Consider the following 22704-nt stretch of genomic DNA (forward strand, 5'->3'; position numbering starts at 1 on the left):
AGGAAAAAGTCATTCTACGTGTAAAGATTTGATTTGAGGTAGCTTAGCAGTTGACCATTCGCTGTTTAAATTTATTCTTGGCAAAGTTTGATGAATTCGAGATTTGATTTTGAGGTAGTTTTGCAGTTGATCATTTGCTGTTTAAATTGATTCTTTTCGCTGTTTAATTTGATTCTTAGCAATAAAGTTTGATGAACAGTTAATTGATATAGAAAAAAGTCACTTTATGCGTAAAGATTTGATTTTGATCCATTTTCAGTTTGAATTGATTCTTGGTCTTGAAATTTGATGAACAAACATGACTTAATATAGAAAAAACAAATCATTTTTATGCGTAAAGATTTGATTTTGAGGTGTTTGGTTGTTGACCGACTTGCAGTTTGAATTGATTCTAGTATTCAGTTAGCATTTTACCATCGATTTTGTGAAACTTCAAAAGAAGAGTTTTTGAAGTTGTGTTTGGAGATACATTCTACTTGGAAATTTTTGAAGTTTTGTGAGTGGTAGTAAAATTTCACCAAAAAACAGAAAGTTAAAAGATTTTCTTCAAAACTGATCAAATTACGTGGACAAACAATGTTTCCAATTAATTTTTTTTGAAAAAAAGCTTCCAAACTCTATGACTAAACGGGAGCTAAATTTGATGAATAAGTACAAGTTAATATAGAATAAAATCATTTTTATGTGTAAAAAATTGATTTTGAGGTGTTATGTAGTTGTCCATTTGCAGGTTTGAATTGATTCTTGGGTCTGAAAATGGAGGAGGAGGGGCAAGTGGTTATAAGATCTAGTACTGGAGAAGAACCCATAACACAGTATAAGGTTTGCAAGCTCAATGTAGTGCCTAAGGAGATTTTTGTCAAGTTCAGAAAAGAAGTTGAGGGTTATCGAGTTGGTGTTAACTTGGAGGTACTAATTTCTTAGTGACCATCTATATCGTTAGTGTTTAATAAATAAATTATTAGCCTGTTTAGCGAAGCTTTTGGGGGTAAATATTTATTCATACCGGGTGTTTATATCAAATCAACATAACTTATCGTGGTTAAGTGATTATATGAAGTAATATATACATTAATTAACCATGATTAAGTGATAGTTGAATATATTCAGTCACATGTCATGCATACATTGGTTCGGTGTAAACACCAGGTGTGGTGTGGTGTAAGTTTTGGGAGGGCCAAACTGAGTATTTTTTTTTTTCAAAAAGTGCTTATATTTAAAAAGTGATGTGTTTGACCAAGTTTTTGGGAGAAAATAAGTGTTTCTGGAAGTAGCAGAAGCTATTTTTTAGAAGCTAAAAAAAAGTAAGTTTTCTGAAAAGCACTTTTGAGAAAAATACACGTATAAGCTCTTTTAAAAATTTGATCAAACACTAATTGCTGCTCATAAGTGTTTTTAAAATTAATTAGCCAAACACAAACTGTTTCTCACGAAAAGTACTTTTTTGGAAAACACTTTTGGAAAAAGCACTTGAATTCAAAATAAGTTGATTTTAGAAGTTGGCCAAACAGGCGTCTTAGTTCCAAGGGATGCGTATGTGTGTGAGGTTTTACCTATTTGTGTCCATTTGGGTATTTCTGGTTTTAACTAGTTTTTTGATGGTACATCTTGACTAGTTTCACACAGCCCCATACAAAGAAGATCTGGCTAGGCTTGTTATAAAACCTTTAGCCCCTAATCAAAGATGGAAGTTCACATATGACTCCTGGCATCATGAAGTTCGCCTTCTTTCCAAGAAAATCCCAATAACAAAATTTCTGAATTTTCATGCTTGAACTTTTTCCATTCCTCCCTTACAAGTGTACTATTTCCTGCTTTAGCACATGAAAACATGACCAGTACAATCCGCCTAATGATGATTTAGGTAGGAAAAGGGAGCAAAAAATGTTAGTTCAGGTATGTTTTTGATCATTATCTCAAAAAGTTAATAGGGTAACCATTTGAACTTATGCAGGTTGGAGTTGGCCATAGCTTTCAGTTGCGTGCAACTGGTTGGAAATGGAAGCTCAATACTTGTTTCGGTGGAGATGGTATCTCCAGCGTCCGGAATAAAACATCAGTTAGATTTATTCCTGGTGTGAATTTCCATTTTGGATGGAAAGCAGATTATGTTCTTCCAGAAGTTACTGGGCAAGTTACTTTATCATCATTTGCGTTTCACATTGTAGATAATCTGGAAAACGACCAAAATGGTCCTTAATGTATGGGTAATGGACCATTTTGGTCCTTAATGAAGGGGAGAATTGGGTTACTGGAAAAGTTGCTATCATGTGATTAGGAGGTCATAGTTTCGAGCAGTGGAAACAACCTCTTGCAGAAATGCAGGATAAGGCTGCGTACTATAGACCCTTGTGGTCCAGCCCTTCCCTGGATACCGTGCATAGCGGGAGCTTGGTGCACCGGACTGCCCTTTTTATATATCCTCTTGACTGATATAATCCTTGATGTATGTAAAAATATGAAAAATTTGATCCAAATCCCTAATCCTAACAGTTTCACTTAAAAATTTGTTAAAACTAACAGTTGTTTCTAAAAAATTATAATGTTGGTGCTTCCAAACAAAAGTGAGATTAGATGAAATCGATTTCTGCCATTAAATCGAGATGAAGCTCGATAAAGGAAGAGGTTCTCACTTCCTTGAATTTATATGCATTATATGATATTGGTTCTGTGGCATATGCTTTTGAGAATTCCATATTCTCCTTCTTTAATCTAACCATATTGTTTTGTGTTATTTGGCATTTGCGTTCTTAGAGTCACTTTTGTTTGGAAGCAGCATTAGTTTTTTTTTTTTTAAGATAGAAAAAGCTGTTAGTTACAATTTTTAACGAAACTGTTAGGGATTAGGACTTTGGATCAAATTTGTCATCTTATTATATGTGAAGAACTATATCAGTCAAGAGGATATATCAAGGACCAAAATGGTCCATTCTTAGCCCCATAACGATATCGTGCTTTAAGAATTAAAACTTAATGAAACTTGGTGGCACTTTACCTTATACGAGGGTTGGACTCTATTTTCAGGGCTTTAGGCACTGGTGAGCCATTGTTCAATATGAACTGTGCACAACTACAAGCGTCGCTGGATAAAGTGGAGGCCATCTTTTCTAATTAAGCACAATCAGTACTTGGTATTGTCCCTACTTATGCCTTTTCATCCGGTTTAATTCCAGATGTTGCTCGATCTCCCTTCTGTACCTTCATAAATCATTCTTTGATCATTGATTTATGTGAACACAAATGAGTTCCGAATTTTGACATACTGTTGAATGTCCTGCTAAGAATTGGCAAGACGAAGACTCTCTTAATTGTTTCGTTTCTACAATATTGATCCCCTTTAGTTGTTTGTTTCGACTTGGTTGATTGTCTCATTTTTAACATAAATCACTTCCATTATTACCGAACCTCTGTATGATTGGCAAGACCTTTCTGGAAATTGGAACGGGACTTACTATCACTTTATAGACCTTAAGGAGCTATTTTTTTAAAAAAAAAAAAAAAAAACTTTATGTGGTCTACTATATAATGGCCCTAAACTAGTTAAAAATAGTACTAAACCACTGTTTGATAGAACAGTGGAATAGCATTGGCTGCATATTTGAACTTAATTTGTTGAGTGTTCAAAATTAATCCGCATAATACTTTATTTCATCCAGGAGTCTCAAACGAGCATGCAGGGAAGAAGTAGAGAGCTCGTAAAATGGAGATATGATCGATCACAGTTGGTTGTATAGCCAAGATTGTACATCAAAACGGGTGGTTTTGGAGAGATATGTCTTGTAAAATCATTGAAAGTTGGATTTATCTCGAGTTCTACTCTGTAAATTAGTATTACTCTACCTTTGTTTAATTTGTTTGATGTAGCAAAGGTGGATGGTATAATCAGGCTCTATCTTGGAAACACATTGAATGTAGAATAAATGTCGAAGAAATCTTAATTACAACAATGGAAATTCCTTAAATTGTGGATGATTGTCAATTCATGGGCATGTGAGGATATAATTTTATTTTGGTTCGTCATAGGAGAAAAATCAAAACGATGGGAGGATGTAGATGTAACTTTAATATTAAAGGTTGTTTTGTAATGCAATAAGAAAATACATGGTTTATTTGTAAGGTGAACTGATATGTGAATTGTTTTCCTATCCTCAGCATAAAGGAATATTCTAAGAAAGTGGGAAGGAAAAAAGGAAAATGCATTGACATTTGTGCAGCTGAATGGGGAAGAAACATTAATCTGCTAGGTGAATTGGAAAACAGAGCGGGAAAAAAATAGATGAGATTCCACCAACTTTAATCAGAAGTTTCGCATTCGAGAAACACCTAGTAAGAAGTGCCTGTCCTTAAAAAAGTTGTGTAAGGTAAATTTGAATTAATTGGACCGATGAATCCCCATATAGATGGTTAAAAAAGGGGTAACGAAAACTTTAATGCATTGCTCTTATATCACCTTTGCTTTGTAAATTTTGATGCGTAATTTTTACTTATTTTTTTTTATAAATTACTGGGCTACACTTTACAACAACAACATATCCAATGTAATCTCACAAGTGGAGTCTGGGAGGATAGAATGTAGGCAGACTTTACCTCTACTTTTTACTGGGCTACACTTAATGCTTTTAAAAATCACATTTCCAAACATTTTCTGAAAAAAAAAAAAAAAACAGTTATTCTAACACAATTTTTTCCTCCCCAATTTTTCTTTTTAATTTCCCTCCAGAGATATCTTTCCAAAAGAGTTATATCCAAGAAAATTCTGGACCACAACTTTGTTTTTTCCTTAAAGAAAGACCTTGACCAAAACCAAACAGTATTTTCCTCCATTTATAAAGTTCATTGTTTCTATCCTGCTTTTGATTTCTTACACAATTTTTCTTTTTGGAGGTATTTCATTCTGCTGCAACTTGAAAATCAAAAGGTAAACTATTGAATTTTTTTCAGCCTTAAGTATACCTTGTTTTTTCTTTTTGTTGTATTTTATTTTATAACAAACTGACTGAAAAGTTGAATTATTTTAACTTTATTTGTAGAAAGGTTTTTTTCGACTCCTTCAAATATAAATTTCAATGCTTCTAATTCAGTCTACTAATCTTTCTTCTTTTTCATTGTAGTTGCAACCAGATCTGACTGCTGAACAACTGAAAAGGTAAATCTATATAAATGTATTAAGTTAGGCATAGTGAAGGTGATGTGTCACTTTTTCTTGGCCAAAAACGCCATTTATCTTTTTCTCTTTTTTTTTTTTTTGTTTTTGTTTTTGTTTTCCCTCATTTTAAAATTAATAAGATACGTTAAAAACGCGAAAAATCACTTTTAATTCTCTTAATTAAACCTCTTAATTATCTTAAATACACCTTTTCCTTTTTCTCTATAACTTTCCAGATAGAAGAAAATCAAGCAGTTAGTAAATTCAATGTTATGTCTGATTGAAGTTTATATTTCAAAGTTCTTATATTTCAAAGTTCTTAGGCAATATTTGCAAACAAAAATGGATCCTTCTTCCTAAGTCATATCTATTTTAATCTATAAATTTTGAAGCCATTGCAGGACTGTGAATTGAATATATAACCTTCTCACTGATATACAATATCATCACTGTCATTTTTGTATCACAACATAAGGATTACTCAAAGTCTCGCAAGTCAATAATAAAACAAAACCAACAGGATTTGGAAACTTATGGGAGATCTGTACATCATGTCTTCTTTGGTCGGTGTACTTCATGTTTTGGGCAGGTTTGTTGTACAATCACATACCTACTTCTGTAGATGGGTAGAATTTTTTGGCAGGTTCGTTTTTGTCACGACCCAACCGGAGGGCTGCGACGGGCACCCGGTGCTAGCCCACCCGGGCACCTCTTAACATACTTTCAAATCACATCTAGGTGAGCCACATAGTTAAATCACACTTTTCGTTCATCAATCATACTAATCCCACTTGGGTAACAATACATTTATGCCATCATTAGCAACTATGCCCATATCAATGTACATAAGCCGACAAGGCTTGTCAAAATAATATCCCAAAAATATAGGCCGACAAGGCCAAACACATCTAACCATATACATATGTCTACGAGCCTCTAAGAAGAGTATATCATATCATATAGGCGGGACAGGACCCCGCCGTGCCCATGAATATGTACACAAAAGAATCTATACCAAAAGCTGCAGCTCCGAATGAAATGGAGCTCCGCTATGTAGTCCCTGAGAAATATAGCTATGGATCAAGCCTGCCTCCCTGGCCACCTGCGGGCATGACGCAGCGTCCACAAACAAAAGAACGTCGGTACGAAGAATGTACTGAGTATGTAAAGCATGATCAACATCAATATGAAAGCATAATGGACAATCATATGAAATAGCATAGGATGGGAGATAATAGTATCGTCGTCATAGCACTTACTTGCTTTTCATAGGGACATTCCATTTCTATTGCGTATCCGTGTACATACATCCATATCCGTGTCCATATAGGTGTCCGTACTCATTCACTTTTGTATCCATTTTCGTATTCGTATTCATATTTCCATTCATACTCATATTCATATCATATACATGGCATATACATAGTCTTTACATAGCATTTACATATACTTAGCATATTCGTACTCATATTGATGTCATATACATAGCATTTATATAGCATACACATTGCTTATACATAGCCTTTTCATAGCATACCCGACCACGAAGGTTCGGTGTTTCACATACCTGGCCCTACCAAGGCTCAGTGTCATACATACCTGGCCCTACCAAGGCTCAGTGTTATCCGTACCCAACTGCAGTGATGAGCGCGCATTATATATATACACGTATCTATACATTCTACCCGGCCATATAAGCTCGGGGTTTCATGGTAGCCACACATGGGCACATATACATATAAGCTCATAAACACCTTTAGCATCATTATTATCGTCGTTCATTACGTCTATCCCTAAAGGATTACTCGTCATATAAGGAACTTAGTACAATCGTATCATATCGAGGATCATAAGCTTAGTAGCTTCTGGAGATAGGATCATTAGAGAAAATCGTAGACTCATAGAAGTATAGATATTTGGCCAAAGAACTATGCCTTATGAAAGAAGGGTTAGCCTTACATACCTTTCCGTTCAACTATTCTATCACTTGCACGTTCTTCTTCAATGCTCACGTTTCTACCTTCATTAGAGTGCATACTAACATTAGAGAATTGATAGCTTAGCATTCATGACTAAAGCTATCAATTCTCTAAGATGAACTTTAATGGGTTTCTTATATTTGGTTTGATGAAGTTGAACACTAATTTCTCTTGAAATCTTGTGGGAGAAATGTAGAGAGATGTTTTAGAGAGAAGGGGTGTGCAATGGAAATGAAATGAAATAAGACTTGGTCCCTTATTAATAATCACTGAATCTGTCCCGACCACTTCTACGGACCAACATACGGTCCGTATAATTTATACTGACCGTATGTCCGGCCGTAGATTTGGTCCGGAGAGAGGGTCTCAACTGGCTGGAAGTACGGCCGAACATACGGTCCGTATGTTTTATACGACGATATGTTTGGCCGTATAATGTCCAGTCATCCCGAATTCGTTCTCGTCGACTCGTTTGATCTCCAATCATTATGGAACCTTCTTGACACTTGTTTATCACCTCATTAACAATCTAAGGGACGTTATAACTCTTCTCCAAAGCATCATTAAATCATCCTTAACTCGTTACTCATAAAAATCTTTTCCGATACTTATCGTATGTATTGCCTTCTCTTGGCAACTTTCTCGTCTAACATCGAATGCCTTTGAAATCTTACTTAAGGTCATCAAATGTCATTCCTTACTTATTGCAATACCGTATACTTCGTGCTCTTCATTAGTCTATTCACTGTACATCAACGGAAAATTTTCTGAGGTGTAACAGTTTGCATTGTTATTTTATTTTTTATAAAGCAGACACCATGTTAGAAAAATAGGAAAACATAATTGAAGAAGATAATGACTTTGAGGCGTGAATAAATTGACTTTCCTTAAAGAGATTTTGCCTGTATATATATTGGAGAAAATACAAGCAATTCTCTTTAAGATAAAACAAAGCCCAGATTATACATGCAGATTTTTTTTTTGTTTGTTTGGCAATTAAAAGAATTTATATTAATCACCAAGTAACAATTTACATACCAGGGGTGGATTAACCAATCCTATCCCCTCTCAACAGACCCTATACCATTAGCAATAAAAAAAAACTATCTAGGAACCAACCTAAGTATCTAAGGAACTGATATAACTAAGTCGCCTTGAGTTGTGTCTCACTCTAATACATAAATTGAGCTTCATCTGGCACAGCATGATATCTCTGGTAGTTGTCTTCTGTTGGAAAACTCTTAGATTTCTCTCTATCCAAATCCCATATACCACAGTAGCCAAGCTAGCCTTCAGAAGGACTTTCTGTGGATGTTTACCTCTAGACTGTTGATGAACCCATAACCACTCTAGATCCCACGTCTGAATCCTTCTATCCCATGTCTGCCATCTAAGTAGTTGGTGCCACAATTCCTGGGTGAGCTGGCACTCAAAGAAGAGGTGACTTCTGGTTTCTGGCAAACTGTTACACAACACACATTTTCCATCCATTTGCTGTTATATCCCGTATTTTATACATTCGGATAATTCGAGAAAGTTGTGGCAAGTTAAGGACAAGATCATTTTTAAGAGTTATTTTAATGCACAAGTTGGTTATGAATATCAATTATGAATATTGGTATTATGGAAATCTTTGAGAAAGGCTAAGGGCAAGAAGAGAAATTTGCAAAATGGCCAATGGAAATAATGTGGAAGGTTAGGGGCAAAATGGGAATTTTACACAAGGTTCATGAAAATTCCAAAGAGGCCATATTGGCCATGTGACAAAAAAAAGGGAAAGAAAAAGGATGAAAAATAAGATGACAAAATAAGTCATCTTTGGTGGAATTTCAAGAAAATTCTAGAGAAATAAAGAAAGGGGCTATGTGCTAAAATTTTCTTAATTGAGGGACTAAAACATAAATATAGAAAAATGGTGGAAGGCATGTATATATATGAGGAGTCATCTTTTAATTCAAGAAATTAGAGAAGGAGAAAAACAAAAGAAAGAAGAGAAACGACAACAAGGGGCCATTCGGCCATGACTAGGGGAATTTGACCCCTTGAAATCTTGTCCCAAAAAATTATTTCTTCTAGTATTCCTACTAATTTGAAGGCCCTCTTCAACATGGTATAGTTATTGAAGCAAGAACCTCTCTCTTTGATGCAAGTGACAACTTTAGTTAAGTGAGGAAGTTGAAGGAAAAGGTAAGATTTCATCCCCTTTTATATGTTATGAAGATTTTGTTTATGTTGTAGTATGTAGAAATGGATAGAATTCAGGAGAATATGGAAGTTTGCATGGTGGGTGTGTATGTGTGCATGTGGCCGTGTGTGTGTGTGTTAGTGTGTAAGTGAGATGAGTTGAATTTTATGTTGTATTCTAGTTATGGTTGTGGTGGAATTCATATTGGAAATGAAAGTTGAATGAATTTGGTTGAAGTTGGAAATGTAGGTGTTGGCCGTGTGGTGTATGGAATTGGAATGGAAATTGATTAATTTTGTTTAGTATGTTAGTTGTGTGTTGTGAACCTTGCAATGTAAATGAAGGTAAAATGATGTAAGTTTGCATTGAAATGGAATGTAGAAGCTTATGTCGTTTTAGTATGATTTTATGACATTATGGAAATTAAGTGCTAAGGTGCAAATTATGATGATTTTGGATGAACTTGGAAGACGGAAACGTGTTATGAATAAGTATGCTAAAGATTAGAAGCTTTGGATGAATTATGGCTATGATGGGAAGTTTGTATATTTTGTATATCTTGTGAATATTTTATGGAAATGATATGAAATGATTTAGAATTGTATTGGAATGATCTTGATTAGTAAATGAATATGAGAATGTTGGTATTGAGTTGGAAATATGAAGTTAGAATGGAAGCTATTGCACTATGTTGGAAAGAAGACTAGTTATGCTATATTGTGTTTCATAATGATTGTTTGTGTTGTTGGGTTGTTGTTGTTGATATATTGGGCCGAGCTAAGTCTCGGGATGCTATATGTATAGAGGAAATGCTTTTGCCGTAAATTTCGGTAGAAAAACATGAATTTAAGTTGAACTCTTGGAAGCTACAACTCACAATTGGTAAACATGACCATTTGTAGATTTTGGAGGAAACGGGATTCGAATTTGGAGAAGCTTAAGAAGCGGAAAAGGTATGTAAGGCTTACCTTTCTTTCTCTTGGCATGTCCTAGATATACTAGGCTTGAATTTGGACCTCGGGGACAACTCTATTTCGGAATCCACGTCCGAAATTGCCCCTTTTTCTTTCAGTGGAATTGAACCAATTATGTTGCTAAGGGTTGGAAAAGTTATCTAAATACCTAGAATTTGAACAAATGGGACCCGACTACCTTAAAACTATCATGAATGATATTATGAAGTGTAAAATACGTAAATGGTGTCCGCCACCCCATTTGACCCGAGGTGGGCCCACAATCCCGAGACCTAATCGTACCGTTCTATTTGCCTTATTTCGTAAATTAATTAAGGAAACTTTTGACTATTGTTCCGAATTTGATATAAGTATCGGTAACTCGTATATGAGCATTCGGATTTTGACCATTCTGATATAAATGCTTCGATACGGACGATCTGATTTGAATATTTTGGTATAAGTATTCCGATGTAAATACTCTGCTTTAAGTATTCTGATATAAGTATTCAAAATAAATATTCTGATGTATATGTTCTGACATCGGTATTCTGATCTAAGTATTTTGGTATAAGCATTACGATATGATAACTCCGATATGAGTGCTCCGGTGCGAGCGTACGATATAAGTATTACTCCATGTGTATTTGGATATGAGTCGTCGATCCGAGTATTCTAATATGAGTATGCTCTATAAGCGTTAATGTTCTTCATGTACGATCTCGGATCGCTTAAATGATCCGAAGAGGTTTCGTACTCCAAACACTCATAACTTTCCGATACTAATTCGGATGAACCCGAAACTCGTTTCCGAGCCTTCGAATGTCGGTAAGTGTACGTATTCATCGAGTTTGGATTTATGTGCATATGGTTTCTCACGACTCTGCTCGTGCATGGCTCAATGTATCTTTCACTGAGTCCCGGGCCAGGGCATTTTATGTTCTCGTGCGTACTCTATGGTATGATTCTGATTCACTGAGTCCCGGGCCAGGACACGTTCTTGTGCGCATTCCACTGCATTGTTCACCGAGTCCCTCGTACTTGCGGGCCGGGACACGTTATCTGTATGTATTTATGATTTGATGGTACGGGGATGGCGGCCAGGATGGCACATGACGATTATTCACCGAGACCCGCGCAGAGAGGGCGGGACACGTTATGTATATTTGATACATGATTCGACATGCATGATTCCATATTACCGAGTCCCTTAACAAAGGGCGGGACACGTTATTTGCATATATGACATATGATTACGTTATACATGATCCTATTCACCGAGTCCCTCACGGGAGGGCGGGACACGTTACACGCGTATAAGATATGTTACTTTGGCATATGGTGATTCATCACGCGTCCCTTCGTAAAGCGGGGCCGGGTCCGTATCTCGTGTAAATTCTATATGATTTTGATATTCATAATCTAATACGTGTCCGGAAAGTAAGCATTACACGGATTACGTACGCTCGGTATTCCGTCCGCTATATGACCTCGTCCGAATATTCCGTACGTTCGTATTCGTCCGGTATAAGAAGTCATCCGAGCGTACGTGCGTTCGTATTCCGTCCGATACATAATCTTATCCGAACAATACGTGCGTTCGTACTCCGTCTCGACATGTGACATCTCCTAAGTGCATTCGTATTTTCTCGCACCTCTTCGGACACGCGATCCGTAATTGTAAAATAAGTATTTTTGTGCTACGGGCCGACTTACTTACCTTTCGTACTCCTTCGGTATATGGGACAAGTACGGCCCGATTTGTGTACGAGAAATAGGCGTCCGGCATTTTGACTAATGTACTTATCTTTTAATCGTTTGTTTCGGCTATGGTTCGGTTTTACGTATTGCATGCCTTACATGCTCGCACATTTTCCGTATCGACCCCACTGTCTTCGGGGGTCGCGTTTCATGCCGCGCGGTACTCCCGGATGTTTGAAGTTATTATAGAAGATGTTCCAGCAGAGATGGCAAGCTCCATTCTCCCAGAGGGCTGCCAAGTCAGAGTTTGTTTGTTATAATTTCTGGAGTTATGTTAGAGACTTTGCAGACAGCGTCGTGGGTGTTGGTTATCGGTCTGTAAGCGGCTTCGTCAGCCGATATGTCGGTCCGTGTTATGCATTGAATTTTGTATGATTATAAATTTGTTCGATTTGAAGGCTACGAGAAAGAATATTTCTGAAAAATTTTGCTATGTATTTTATCCTATTTGATTTAAAAAGTCTGGAGTGATTTTGTATGCAGTAAGAGTCTGAGGGTTCGCTCGGCCCTAGGTAAGGGTCGGGTGCCCATCACACCCTAATAAGGTTAGGGTGTGACAAATTTGCATTCCCCATTTCATCAATATATCCTTTGTTCTAAGCCTCCCATGCAAGTTCAGCCATAGAATGAAGTTCTTTCTAGGCTCGGCAATATTTTGATACAATAGTTTGCTCTAAGGAACTTCTACGATATCCCCTCTCAATCTCTTGTAAGCACTTGTTTGTTGGAACTTGCCCCCAACAATCAAGCTATTGACATCTCCTAAAGCTGGCCAATATTTCTCACTTGTATAATCTTGCTAATCATCCAAGTACGCCTGTTTAAGTATCTGCATCACCTGAATATCCTGGTTCTTGATATAGTAAGTGTGTATCCAAGAGACCCAAAACTTATCCTTTTTTTGGCTCAATGCCTACAGTAACTTGCAAATTGCCACTTTATTCCATAGCCTCAAGTTCAGTAATTCATACCCCGTGCTTTCTTTGGCAAACATACTTGTTCCCAAGCCACCAAGGCTTTCTTTATCACTGTAGCCTCCCTTGACCACAAATAGCTTCTGCAAACTGCCTCAATCAGCTTCATTACTTTTTTAGGCATAAAAAATAATTGAGTCCTATAAGCTTGGACACCAAATAATACAGCCTTAATCAATTGTAATCTCCCAGCATATGATAGGCTTTTAGCCATCCAGTTACTTATTTTGCCAGTAATCTTATCTACTAGAGGTTTACATTGTAAGATAGTAAGTCTCTTAGTTGAGAGTAGAACTGCCAGATACTTAAATGGGATTTCTCCCTCCTCATATCCCAGTAGATCTAGAATTTCATCTCTCGTAGTTCTATTCACTCCCCTAAAGTACACCTGCCTTTTGCTCAAATTTGCTTGCAATCCTAAGGCTTCAGAGAATAGAGCAAACTTTTCCTTCAGCAACTTGACAGAAAGCAGATCCCCCCTTGCAAACAACAGGAGGTCATCTGCAAAACACAAATGTGTAATTCCCATCTTCTGGCACCTGGGATGAAAATTAAAGTCAAGGTCTCTTTTCAGGCCACTCAAACATCTGTTTAGATAATCTATAAGCAACACAAATATATAAGGTGACATTGGGCCCCCTGCCGTAATCCCCTTTTTGCTTTCATTGTGTCAATCATTTCCCCATTCACCATGAAAGCATAACTAACACTTTGGATACAGTTCATGATCCAAGTAACCATATTCTTAGGGAATCCCAGCCCCTTTAGTATTTGTTCAATAAAGTACCACTCTACTGAATCATAAGCCTTTTGTAAGTCGACTTTGATCATGCATCTATGTGATAGTTGTTTCCTGGTATACCCTTTTACTAGCTCATGACTCAGTATAATGTTGTCTGATATTAACTTCCCTGGAATAAATGTTGATTGGCTCTGTCCCACAATCCCATCTATAACCCCTTTGATTCTAGCAGAGATGATCCTTGATATAATTTTATAGACTATCGAGCAGCAGGCAATAGGTCTGTAATCTCTGATTGTCTAAGGATGGGACTTTTTAGGAACCAGGGTTACTAAAGTATTGTTAGCGTACTCTAACTTGTTCTAATCAAAGAATTCCAGGACAGCCTCATACACATCATTCTGCACAATCCTCCAAGCCTTTTTGAAAAAATATGCATTGTATCCATCTATGCCAGGAACTTTATTATCATCTATACCAAACAATGCTTGTTTAACTTCATCTTGTGAAATAGTGCTACACATTTCCTGTTGTTACTGAATATTTAGAGTAGGTCCTTGTCTGAGGATAGTTAGGTCCACTGCTAGATTTCTGGAGGCAGCAGACCCCAGCAGCCCTTTATAGAACTGTAGAACCTCAGCTGCAATCTCTGAGTGCTTATGCAGCTCCCTACCAGTTGCATCCTTAAGGATAGAAATGAAATTTGAGCTGGCTTTGGCTTTCATGCAATTAAAAAATTATCTGTTATTTCTATCTCCTTCCTCAATCCAGTAAGCTTTGGATTTCTGTTTCAGCACCTTTTCCTGGAGGTTCAGCCATTTAGTCAACTCTTTCAAAGCCTCTTAGGTCAGGGTTAGGTAATACTGAGATTTGAGTTTGAATAGTTTCTAGTTTCTCCCTTGCATCATCAATTCTTCCATTTATACTCCTAATTCCCCCAGCTTTTAGTTGTTTAAGTGGTCCCTTGCATTGGTTAAGCTTACACCATAGTCTATACATAGCTGTCCCCTGAACTTGTTCTTTGCCAGGTGTGGCTCACAATTTGTAAGAACTGTTCCTCTTCTGCTAGTATATTGAGAAACCTGAATGGTTTCCTACTAGGATAATTAGCCCTTGTGATTTCTAAATGGATTGGGGAATGATCCGAGAAGTGATTCTCTTGAAACTGTCATCTTTGTAATTGATCCATATTGAGTCATCCAAGCAGAATTGCACATTGCCCTGTCAATCTTACTCCACACATGCCCATTTGTCCAAGTAAAGGTTCTACCGCCGTCTTCATGTCGATTAGTATGCACGCGTGTCCATTTGCCGCCATCGGAAATCCCTTGTTTCAGCATCTACAACTGGCTTCCCACCTATTCTATCTTCACTGGATAAAGGAGAGTTAAAATCCCCAAAAATACACCAAGGTGTTGATATAGAGGTCCCAAGTCTGACTAAACCATTCCATAGGTCCTTTCTTTCATCAAGGCTATTACTACCATATATCACAGTAAGTGTACTTTGAAAGTCAGTTCTCCTATCAGTAACCAAACAATGTATATATTGCCCATGGACTTCTTGCACTGTAACCCCAACCTCAGCCTCTTGCCAAATTAACCATATTCTCCCATTTACAGGATGAGAATAATTATGAATACAGTTCCAACCTCTAGCAATTTTATTAAAGCAAGCAGAGAATTTTGGTTCCTTTACCTTTGTTTCCACCAAACCAGCAAGACATACTTCATATTTCTTTAGATATTCGCCCATCTCCCTCTGTTTGCAGGGCATATTAAAGCCCCTTACATTCCAGAAAAGCCACTTCATTGACATGTTGGTGGTTCTACAGCTTCCAAAATACATCCACCAAAGGGGAAAAACATTTGGATTTTGAATTGCCCCTTGATTGCTAGCACTAGCACCATAGGACATGATTGCTAGCACTAGCACCATAAGACATACTTCCCATGCTACTATTACTTGAACCACCAGTTCTATGCATAGGAGCCATAAACACTGTTTGTAATGCAAACCATTTGGCTGCTGAGTGCTAGGTTGTGCTAGGTGTTTACCCTCCCTGGTCTGGTTTTTAGCTTGATCACTTATCTTCTGGGCCTGAGATTTATCAGTTTGAACTTGGACAGGTAATGGAGTATTGACAACAACGTATCTTGTTTCTTATCATGTGTCACCCCTTGTTTCCCCACCTACTGCTGATTAGGCTTTTGATAACCTCTATATCCATTTCTCTCCTTGATAGGTGGTTTCTGAACTTGTTTCCCTTTCTGTTGGCCTTGAGGCTTGTTAGGTTCTTCTTTACATTCATGTCCATGCTCAACACAATTTTTGCAGAAAAGAGGTCTCCAATCAAACACCACAGCCTGGGTGAAAGAATTTCCACTTTCATCTGTGACTTGAATCTTTGTTGGTAAATCCTGAGTGATATCCATATCCACTAGGACTCTAGCATAAGAGAGATAAGTCTGTTGTTTAGTACACTCATCAGTATATAAAGGTTCCCCTAATCTGCTAGCTATCTTGCTCATACAATTCCCCAGTGATTGAGTGGCAATTTAGGAAACCTTACCCATAAAGGCATGGTTCTAGGGAAATCCCGTTGGAAATCAAAGTTTGGGGTCCAAGGTTTCAAAATTAGTGGTCTGATGTTTAGAGTGTATGGCCCAGAATACAATACATCATCTATGTCATCCATACTCTTGAATTTCACTATGTAATAGTCCTCATCATGCCAATACAAAGTTGGCTTGGCTACATGATTCCAGTTCTTTGCAATGTATTTACTAATGTAACTAAAGAAGGGAACATCTCCCATGACATACAATACCAAGGCATTCGACCACTCCTTGGTCTGTTCAGCTGTATCACCTTTCAACTATCACCATCGGTTTCCCATCTATTACTATCGGAGGAATATAGGAAAGGGCCATACCATTTGCTGCACTCTGGTTGTTTGCAAATAAACCATTCCAAGCTCGAGTCTGCTTTGTATTGTCAGTCACCTGTTTCTCTTGAACGCTGTTCTTCTTCAGCTACTCCCTTAGCATCACCTTTCTGTTGTGTAGGTGTACTGTTCTTCGCTGGTTCTACAGCAGATTATATCTCTGTCGTAGTCCTCGCGGTAGATTTCTCTTTTCCACTCACGTTCACCACAAGGATTGAAGCTAATTTCGTCGTCGATTCTACCGTTGTAGGAGGTTTCAGCCTCTGAATCCCAGAACTCTGCTCACTAGGTTTCGCCGGTGTTTTATGGATTGGGGTTTGGGCCATAATCCCCTTATTTGCCAATTTCCGCATCCCATCAGAAATCAAAGCTTGTATTTGCGCTGCAGTGCTAGATGTTGTTTCCTTTCTCACGATTACTCCTTGCTTTTCCTCTTCCTTCCGAGGCCAACCTCGACCTCGCTTTGCCATGGAGAAATGGAGTTACGGCGCACTTTAGCAAGATGGGCTAAACATACAGATTTTTCTTAGCCACTTGATGAAGGAAGACCTTATTTATAGATTTAGAAAAATGACTGTTCCGAATAGTCATCTTATTTCATGAACAGACATGTCCATAAACTTCAAATTTTAAATAAATTCTGAGAATACAAAGGTTTTTAATATTTAAAGCCTTCAAACGCTTTTCGCCTTCAGTTGTGGTACAATCCCACTTCATATATATTACAAACTTCTATCGCCTCATGATACATGGTAATTGATGGAGTAAATTAATTACTTTAATTTATCAATCCAAAAAATCTTGAACGTGTTGAATGATGTGCCACCCTTTGCTTGATAATCAACGAAATATTAGATAATGTTGAAAAGGAAAGATCCTTACTGGCATAACAATACAAATTTTACATCTTTGATATAAGGGTATGCAATTTGCATAGATTTTATCATATCCAAATGGTAAAATTGGCTTAGGATACTTGCTAGATTATATGACAAAACATGGTAAACTTGGCTTAGGATCTCAGGCATTCGTTTAAATTGACCAATTGAGCACTACAAGTATATTATCTTTTCAGTGTTTCTATAATGTTTTAAAAGTTTTTCCATTTTACATGAGTAGTGAAATACTTTCCTTTGTTAAATCTCGTACTTTAGATTCTATCAATTCTCAGTAATGGCTAGCTGGTCTGATATTACTTTCCTTTGTTCCATATTATATGAAGGTATTTACTAGACATGATGTTTAAGGTGTTGAATTTGACATATATATTATAGTAGCAACAATTAAAAAGAGTAATATGATTGAAAAGTTAGTTTTATTGAGAAAGTATCACATTAAGATTCGAATTTGAATTGCACGCAAAATGCGTGATGTCTTGGGCTCGTTGATGCCATTCATTTGATTTTTTTTTTTAAATAAAAGAATCTCTTTAAAATGATTACGTTCATTGATCAGATGTCCAAGAAATTGAAAAAAAAAAAAACTGAACTACATTCTTAAACTACATGTTGATTAAAATTTTATCATGCAACTGAACTCCATTTTTTTTATTTGCGGTGCTTTTTGTAATATCATGGAGAGTTTTACTGGGAAGGTAATGGATTCTAGCGTAAAGGATGCCAGAAGTGTTATTGACTTCGATGAGAATTTGAGGAAACTCTGGAAACAAATATAAAGCAATTATCAGATAAAGCAGTTGATGTGAAGACAGAGGTTGAGAATCTAGAGCAATATGGGAAGAAGAAGAGGAAAAGAGAAATTGATTCTTGGTTTGACGATGTTATGAAGGTCGAAAAAGAATTAAGTGCCTTAAAAGATGAAGTAACAAGAGGGGAGATAAATCCTGGTGCTTTGGAGAAGGTGAATGAAAGGGCTGGAGAACTTCTTGAGAAAAGTAAACATTTTGGAACGTTCGTACATGATATGTATGAGCGCGAGGAGTGTCTACTGCTAGTGCCTCAAGTTCACGAGAAAATATCAGAAAAAAATATAGAAGACATTTGGTCGTGGTTACAGGATAATAATGTCTCAAGCATCGGTATACATGGTAAGGAAGGTGTGGGCAAAACGACTTTGGCAAAGCATATACATAATCGTCTTCTTAAAGAGACTCAGTATCAAGTCTGTTGGAGTTCTTGTCTCTCAGTGGTTTAGCATCAAAAGATTACAAGATGGTCTTGCCAAACATGTGAATCTGGATCTTTCCGATGAGGTTGATGAGCAGAGAAGGGCAGCCAAATTAAGCCAGACATTCAAAAAAAGTAAGAAGATTGTTATCATATTGGATGATGTCCGGGATTGCCTTTGCTTGGAGAAGTTGGGTGACCCTCTTGTTGTGGAAGGCTGTAGACTGATTCTAACTACTCGCTTGTATGAAGTCTGCCGAAACATGGGTTGTAAGAAACTACTCTAAGTGAAGGAACTCAATACTGATGATGCTTGGGAATTGTTTAGGAAGAGTCTAGAGTCCGAGACTGTGCTTAGTCCATATATCGAGCCTATTGCCAAATCCATGGCAAGAAAGTGCAAGGGCTTGCCACTCGGGCTCATCACTTTGGCAGAAAGCATGAGAGGGGTGACTGAAAAAGATTGGCGGGAAACATTTGGAGTGGGAACAATCCCATCTCAAGACCCTCTTCCAACCTTACATTACATATGTGCGTGATCTGTATGGCTAACAGTCCATTTTGAGTTTCTTTTAATACAAAAGAAACATTTGTTTTGTTCTGCGTATTATTAAGTTTTGATACCTCTGTTTCTTATCCTTTTAACTCTTTTTTTTTTTCTTATTTTCAAAACCCCGTTTTAACTTCATGGAATGTTCTTTTGTTGAGCTTCAAATTTATCTTGATCCATCTTGTTAATTGTATTATTACTAGTATTAAAATTTTACTTCAATGCATTTATTTTGTTTACATATCAATTTTACATAGTGTAATTATTTTTTACAAATATTTCATTGGTAGTTATTTTGAAAATAAAATGTAACATTTTGACTAATAATAAAATTTATAGATAATAATGATATTACAAAATTTTGAAATCATATGAAAAAGATAATTTAAGTGATTTTTTATTTCATAAAAAAGATGAATGCATGTCGTATTAGTTCTTTGCTTCAAATATTTTAAAGTAAATTATATGAAATTTCACATTTCTGTACAATACATTGGGTACTTTCGGTTATTCTTTTCATATTATTTTTGTTAAAAAATATTAGTTATGTCATTTTCCCTTATAATTGAAGGTCTTCTTTGAAATTTTAAAATAACATTCAATGATCCAACTCAATTTTGCGTTTGATATACCATCAAGAGTTGGGTATCAAATATGGCCCAAAAGATGATGACCCGTCCAATCCGCCCAAAATTTTATTGGTTGGGCTCAAAATAATTTTACATTGGGCTGATTTTATCCCAACCCAACATAGTCCATTTAAAGTGATCTCCAACTGAGCTCAATACTATCCCAACTCTAGTCCATTTTTAAGATTTACTTTAATTTGGTTTATTACTTGAGATTTACTTTATTTTTTTCTTTGTATTTGCTTTTCTTTTATCATGTATCTTATAAGTTTTGGTGTCCTCGAAAATATTTTCCACAAAAACTGTTTTCCAAGAGAATAGACCCCTCAAAAAAACTAGGTCAAGTTGGGTGGGTCATGACGCAATCCATTTTTAGCCCAAATGACTTTTGGGTCAATCTTAGCCCAACCCATTTATTACCTCAACCCATTTTGGATTGTCCAATCTCAGCCCAACCCGCCCATTTGACACCCGGAACAAGAGGGTTTATTAGCTCATTCAAAAGGTAAAGGGGTATTGTTTCTCAAATCCAAAAAAGATAAGGGGTTAAAGTGAGATTTACTCTTCATATTAAAATCTTTGGTATTACAATTCACATATCAATTCACCTTATAAATAAATCATGCATTCTATTTTGGGAAAATCGAATCTTTGCTACTGATACAGTGTATACTTACACGCGCGCGAAAGAAAGTTATTAGCGCACACAGTTGCGCTAGATTAGCTGAAAATATCCTGGATTAGCTGAAAATATCGGGTATCAGTTGTATCAGCACATACTATGTTAGCTGAAAATCGTTGTGTCAACACATAGAGTTGCGTTGGATTAGCTAAAAATCACAGGTATCTATTGTATTAGCAGATATTGTATCAGAATAGCTTGAAAGAGCTGTATCAGTGCATACAAGTTCGCACGTGTGTATTTTAAATACAGTCTAAATATTTATCACGTCTCGTAATATATTGTATGCATTGTATTAATACAAACTAGTAAAATACCTTGAAATATAATATACTGAACATATACATTATTTATTAGATATACCATATAGTGCTTTCTTATTAATAGGGAGTAGTATTTTTACGGAATGGCAGCAGTGATAGCTGAACTAATCAGATGGGCCGCCCAAACACCGGAGCCGAGATTTAAATCGGAAATCAACATCGGGTCCCGCTATCCGAAAACGTGATCGAAGCGGAAGATCACAAAATGCAAGACAACAAAGGGGTCGTTAGACCGCCGCTTGCGCGAAGGAAGAAGCTAATCAATCAGAATTGAGACAGGGAGGAGAGGCGAAAGAGAGATTTTCAAGAATTTGTAGGGACTAATTGGTTTTATTAAATATTCCTCATATTTAGTTAATTGAAGGATGAAATATAACCTATCGGACTTAGTTCATCATTTATAAGAAAACTGAGATATCCAAAATGTTTTTCAGTTACTAGTTTATATGGTGTATACTAGATGGAAGCGCCCGTGCTACGCACGGGTGCTTGATGTTTCTTTTTTGTTTTTGTTTTAACCCACGTATTTCAAGACGTTCTTGATTAGGAGAAGGACTCCAAAATCGTTGTCATCAAAATTAATTTACATTAGAAAACGCTGCACTTTGCTCCAATTGTCTCCTTGTTTCAGCTGAAGAGAGGCTTGCGGAAGACAAAAAAGCAAATTCAGCTCACAAGTATCCTTCAGAATAGTCCTATCATTCAATTTAATTTATTTCCCAAAAATGAAGAAATTTATTATCATATTTGATTTATTAAAAACTTCCTTACTCACTGAGCTTTTATCATATATGTTATGCTTAAAGGTTAAAGACTGAATGTTTCATTGTAAAAATTACCATAAGCAGCATCTTCAAATTATCATAAATAAAAGTACAGTCAGACCTCTCTATATAACGGCATCCGCGTATAGCAACACCTCTATATAACAGCTAAAATTTTTCGAAACCGATTTTTTATGTTAGCTAAATGAGTCACAATCACTTTTCACTCCTATCAAGTAATTAAAAGGTCGTGTTTGTTTTCACCATATGCTATTTTGAAGCAAACCAGCCATTGGAAAGTTTTTTACTAAAATGTATGCCACCTCAGAGGTAACACATTACTTCAACAGTAGAAATCACTAAATTTTGAGCTCAAAAATGGGATAGCATAATACCTCAACATCAATTAAATTCATTTGGCTTATAAAGTTCTCTCCTCAAGCTATGAGGTTGCTTTCCTGCTGTCGTTTCCTCATGTGCCTGTGAAACCCGTACGTACTCATTAATTTCTTTCCAAGTCTTGATAGCTACATTCAACCCAAAAAAGATACAAATACATTCTAAGTGACATGAAAAATTTGTACAGGAAGTGTGAAGCTGAAATATAGCACGCTTGTTAGATCATCACTCATACAAAATCAGATTAACTATAAGCATAGAGCAGCAAGAACTGTGGCGACTACAGTAAGACAAAGTCGTCATTTTCCTTCCGCTACAGAAAATTAGTTTTGAATAATATTTGCCTCTTCTCCAACAAACAACATCAAATAGAACTTAGTTGGGTAGATGTCCCTTCAAAATCCTCATTAAGTAGTTGCAACACTGATAGGAAATTTCGAAAAGTGCAAATCAGATTTGATCAAAGAAAAATGCGGCTTACAAGCACTACCAATTATGTGGATCCTGATTGACTCCCTAATGCAAAACATGGCAAGGGACACTC

General features: G+C 36.5%; 1 protein-coding gene and 2 long non-coding RNA genes across 3 annotated transcripts; all 3 read left to right on the top strand.

The window, feature by feature from the left end:
- The first annotated feature begins 738 nt into the window (after positions 1-738).
- Positions 739-1775, top strand: LOC132053663 (uncharacterized). The gene is made up of 2 exons (XM_059445775.1): positions 739-909; positions 1617-1775. The coding sequence occupies exons 1-2, from the start codon at positions 757-759 to the stop codon at positions 1773-1775; spliced, it is 312 nt and encodes a 103-aa protein (XP_059301758.1). The 5' UTR covers positions 739-756.
- A 2970-nt stretch (positions 1776-4745) lies between these two features.
- LOC132054887 (uncharacterized) lies at positions 4746-5777 on the top strand. The gene is made up of 3 exons (XR_009414393.1): positions 4746-4918; positions 5112-5146; positions 5548-5777. It is a non-coding gene; the product is annotated as an uncharacterized LOC132054887 (long non-coding RNA).
- Positions 5778-15591: 9814 nt separating this feature from the next.
- Positions 15592-19414, top strand: LOC132053573 (uncharacterized). The gene is made up of 2 exons (XR_009414150.1): positions 15592-18959; positions 19005-19414. It is a non-coding gene; the product is annotated as an uncharacterized LOC132053573 (long non-coding RNA).
- Positions 19415-22704: the final 3290 nt, after the last annotated feature.

The sequence above is a fragment of the Lycium ferocissimum genome, chromosome 4 (genome assembly GCF_029784015.1).
Source record: "Lycium ferocissimum isolate CSIRO_LF1 chromosome 4, AGI_CSIRO_Lferr_CH_V1, whole genome shotgun sequence".
NCBI classification, from domain to species: Eukaryota; Viridiplantae; Streptophyta; class Magnoliopsida; order Solanales; family Solanaceae; genus Lycium; species Lycium ferocissimum.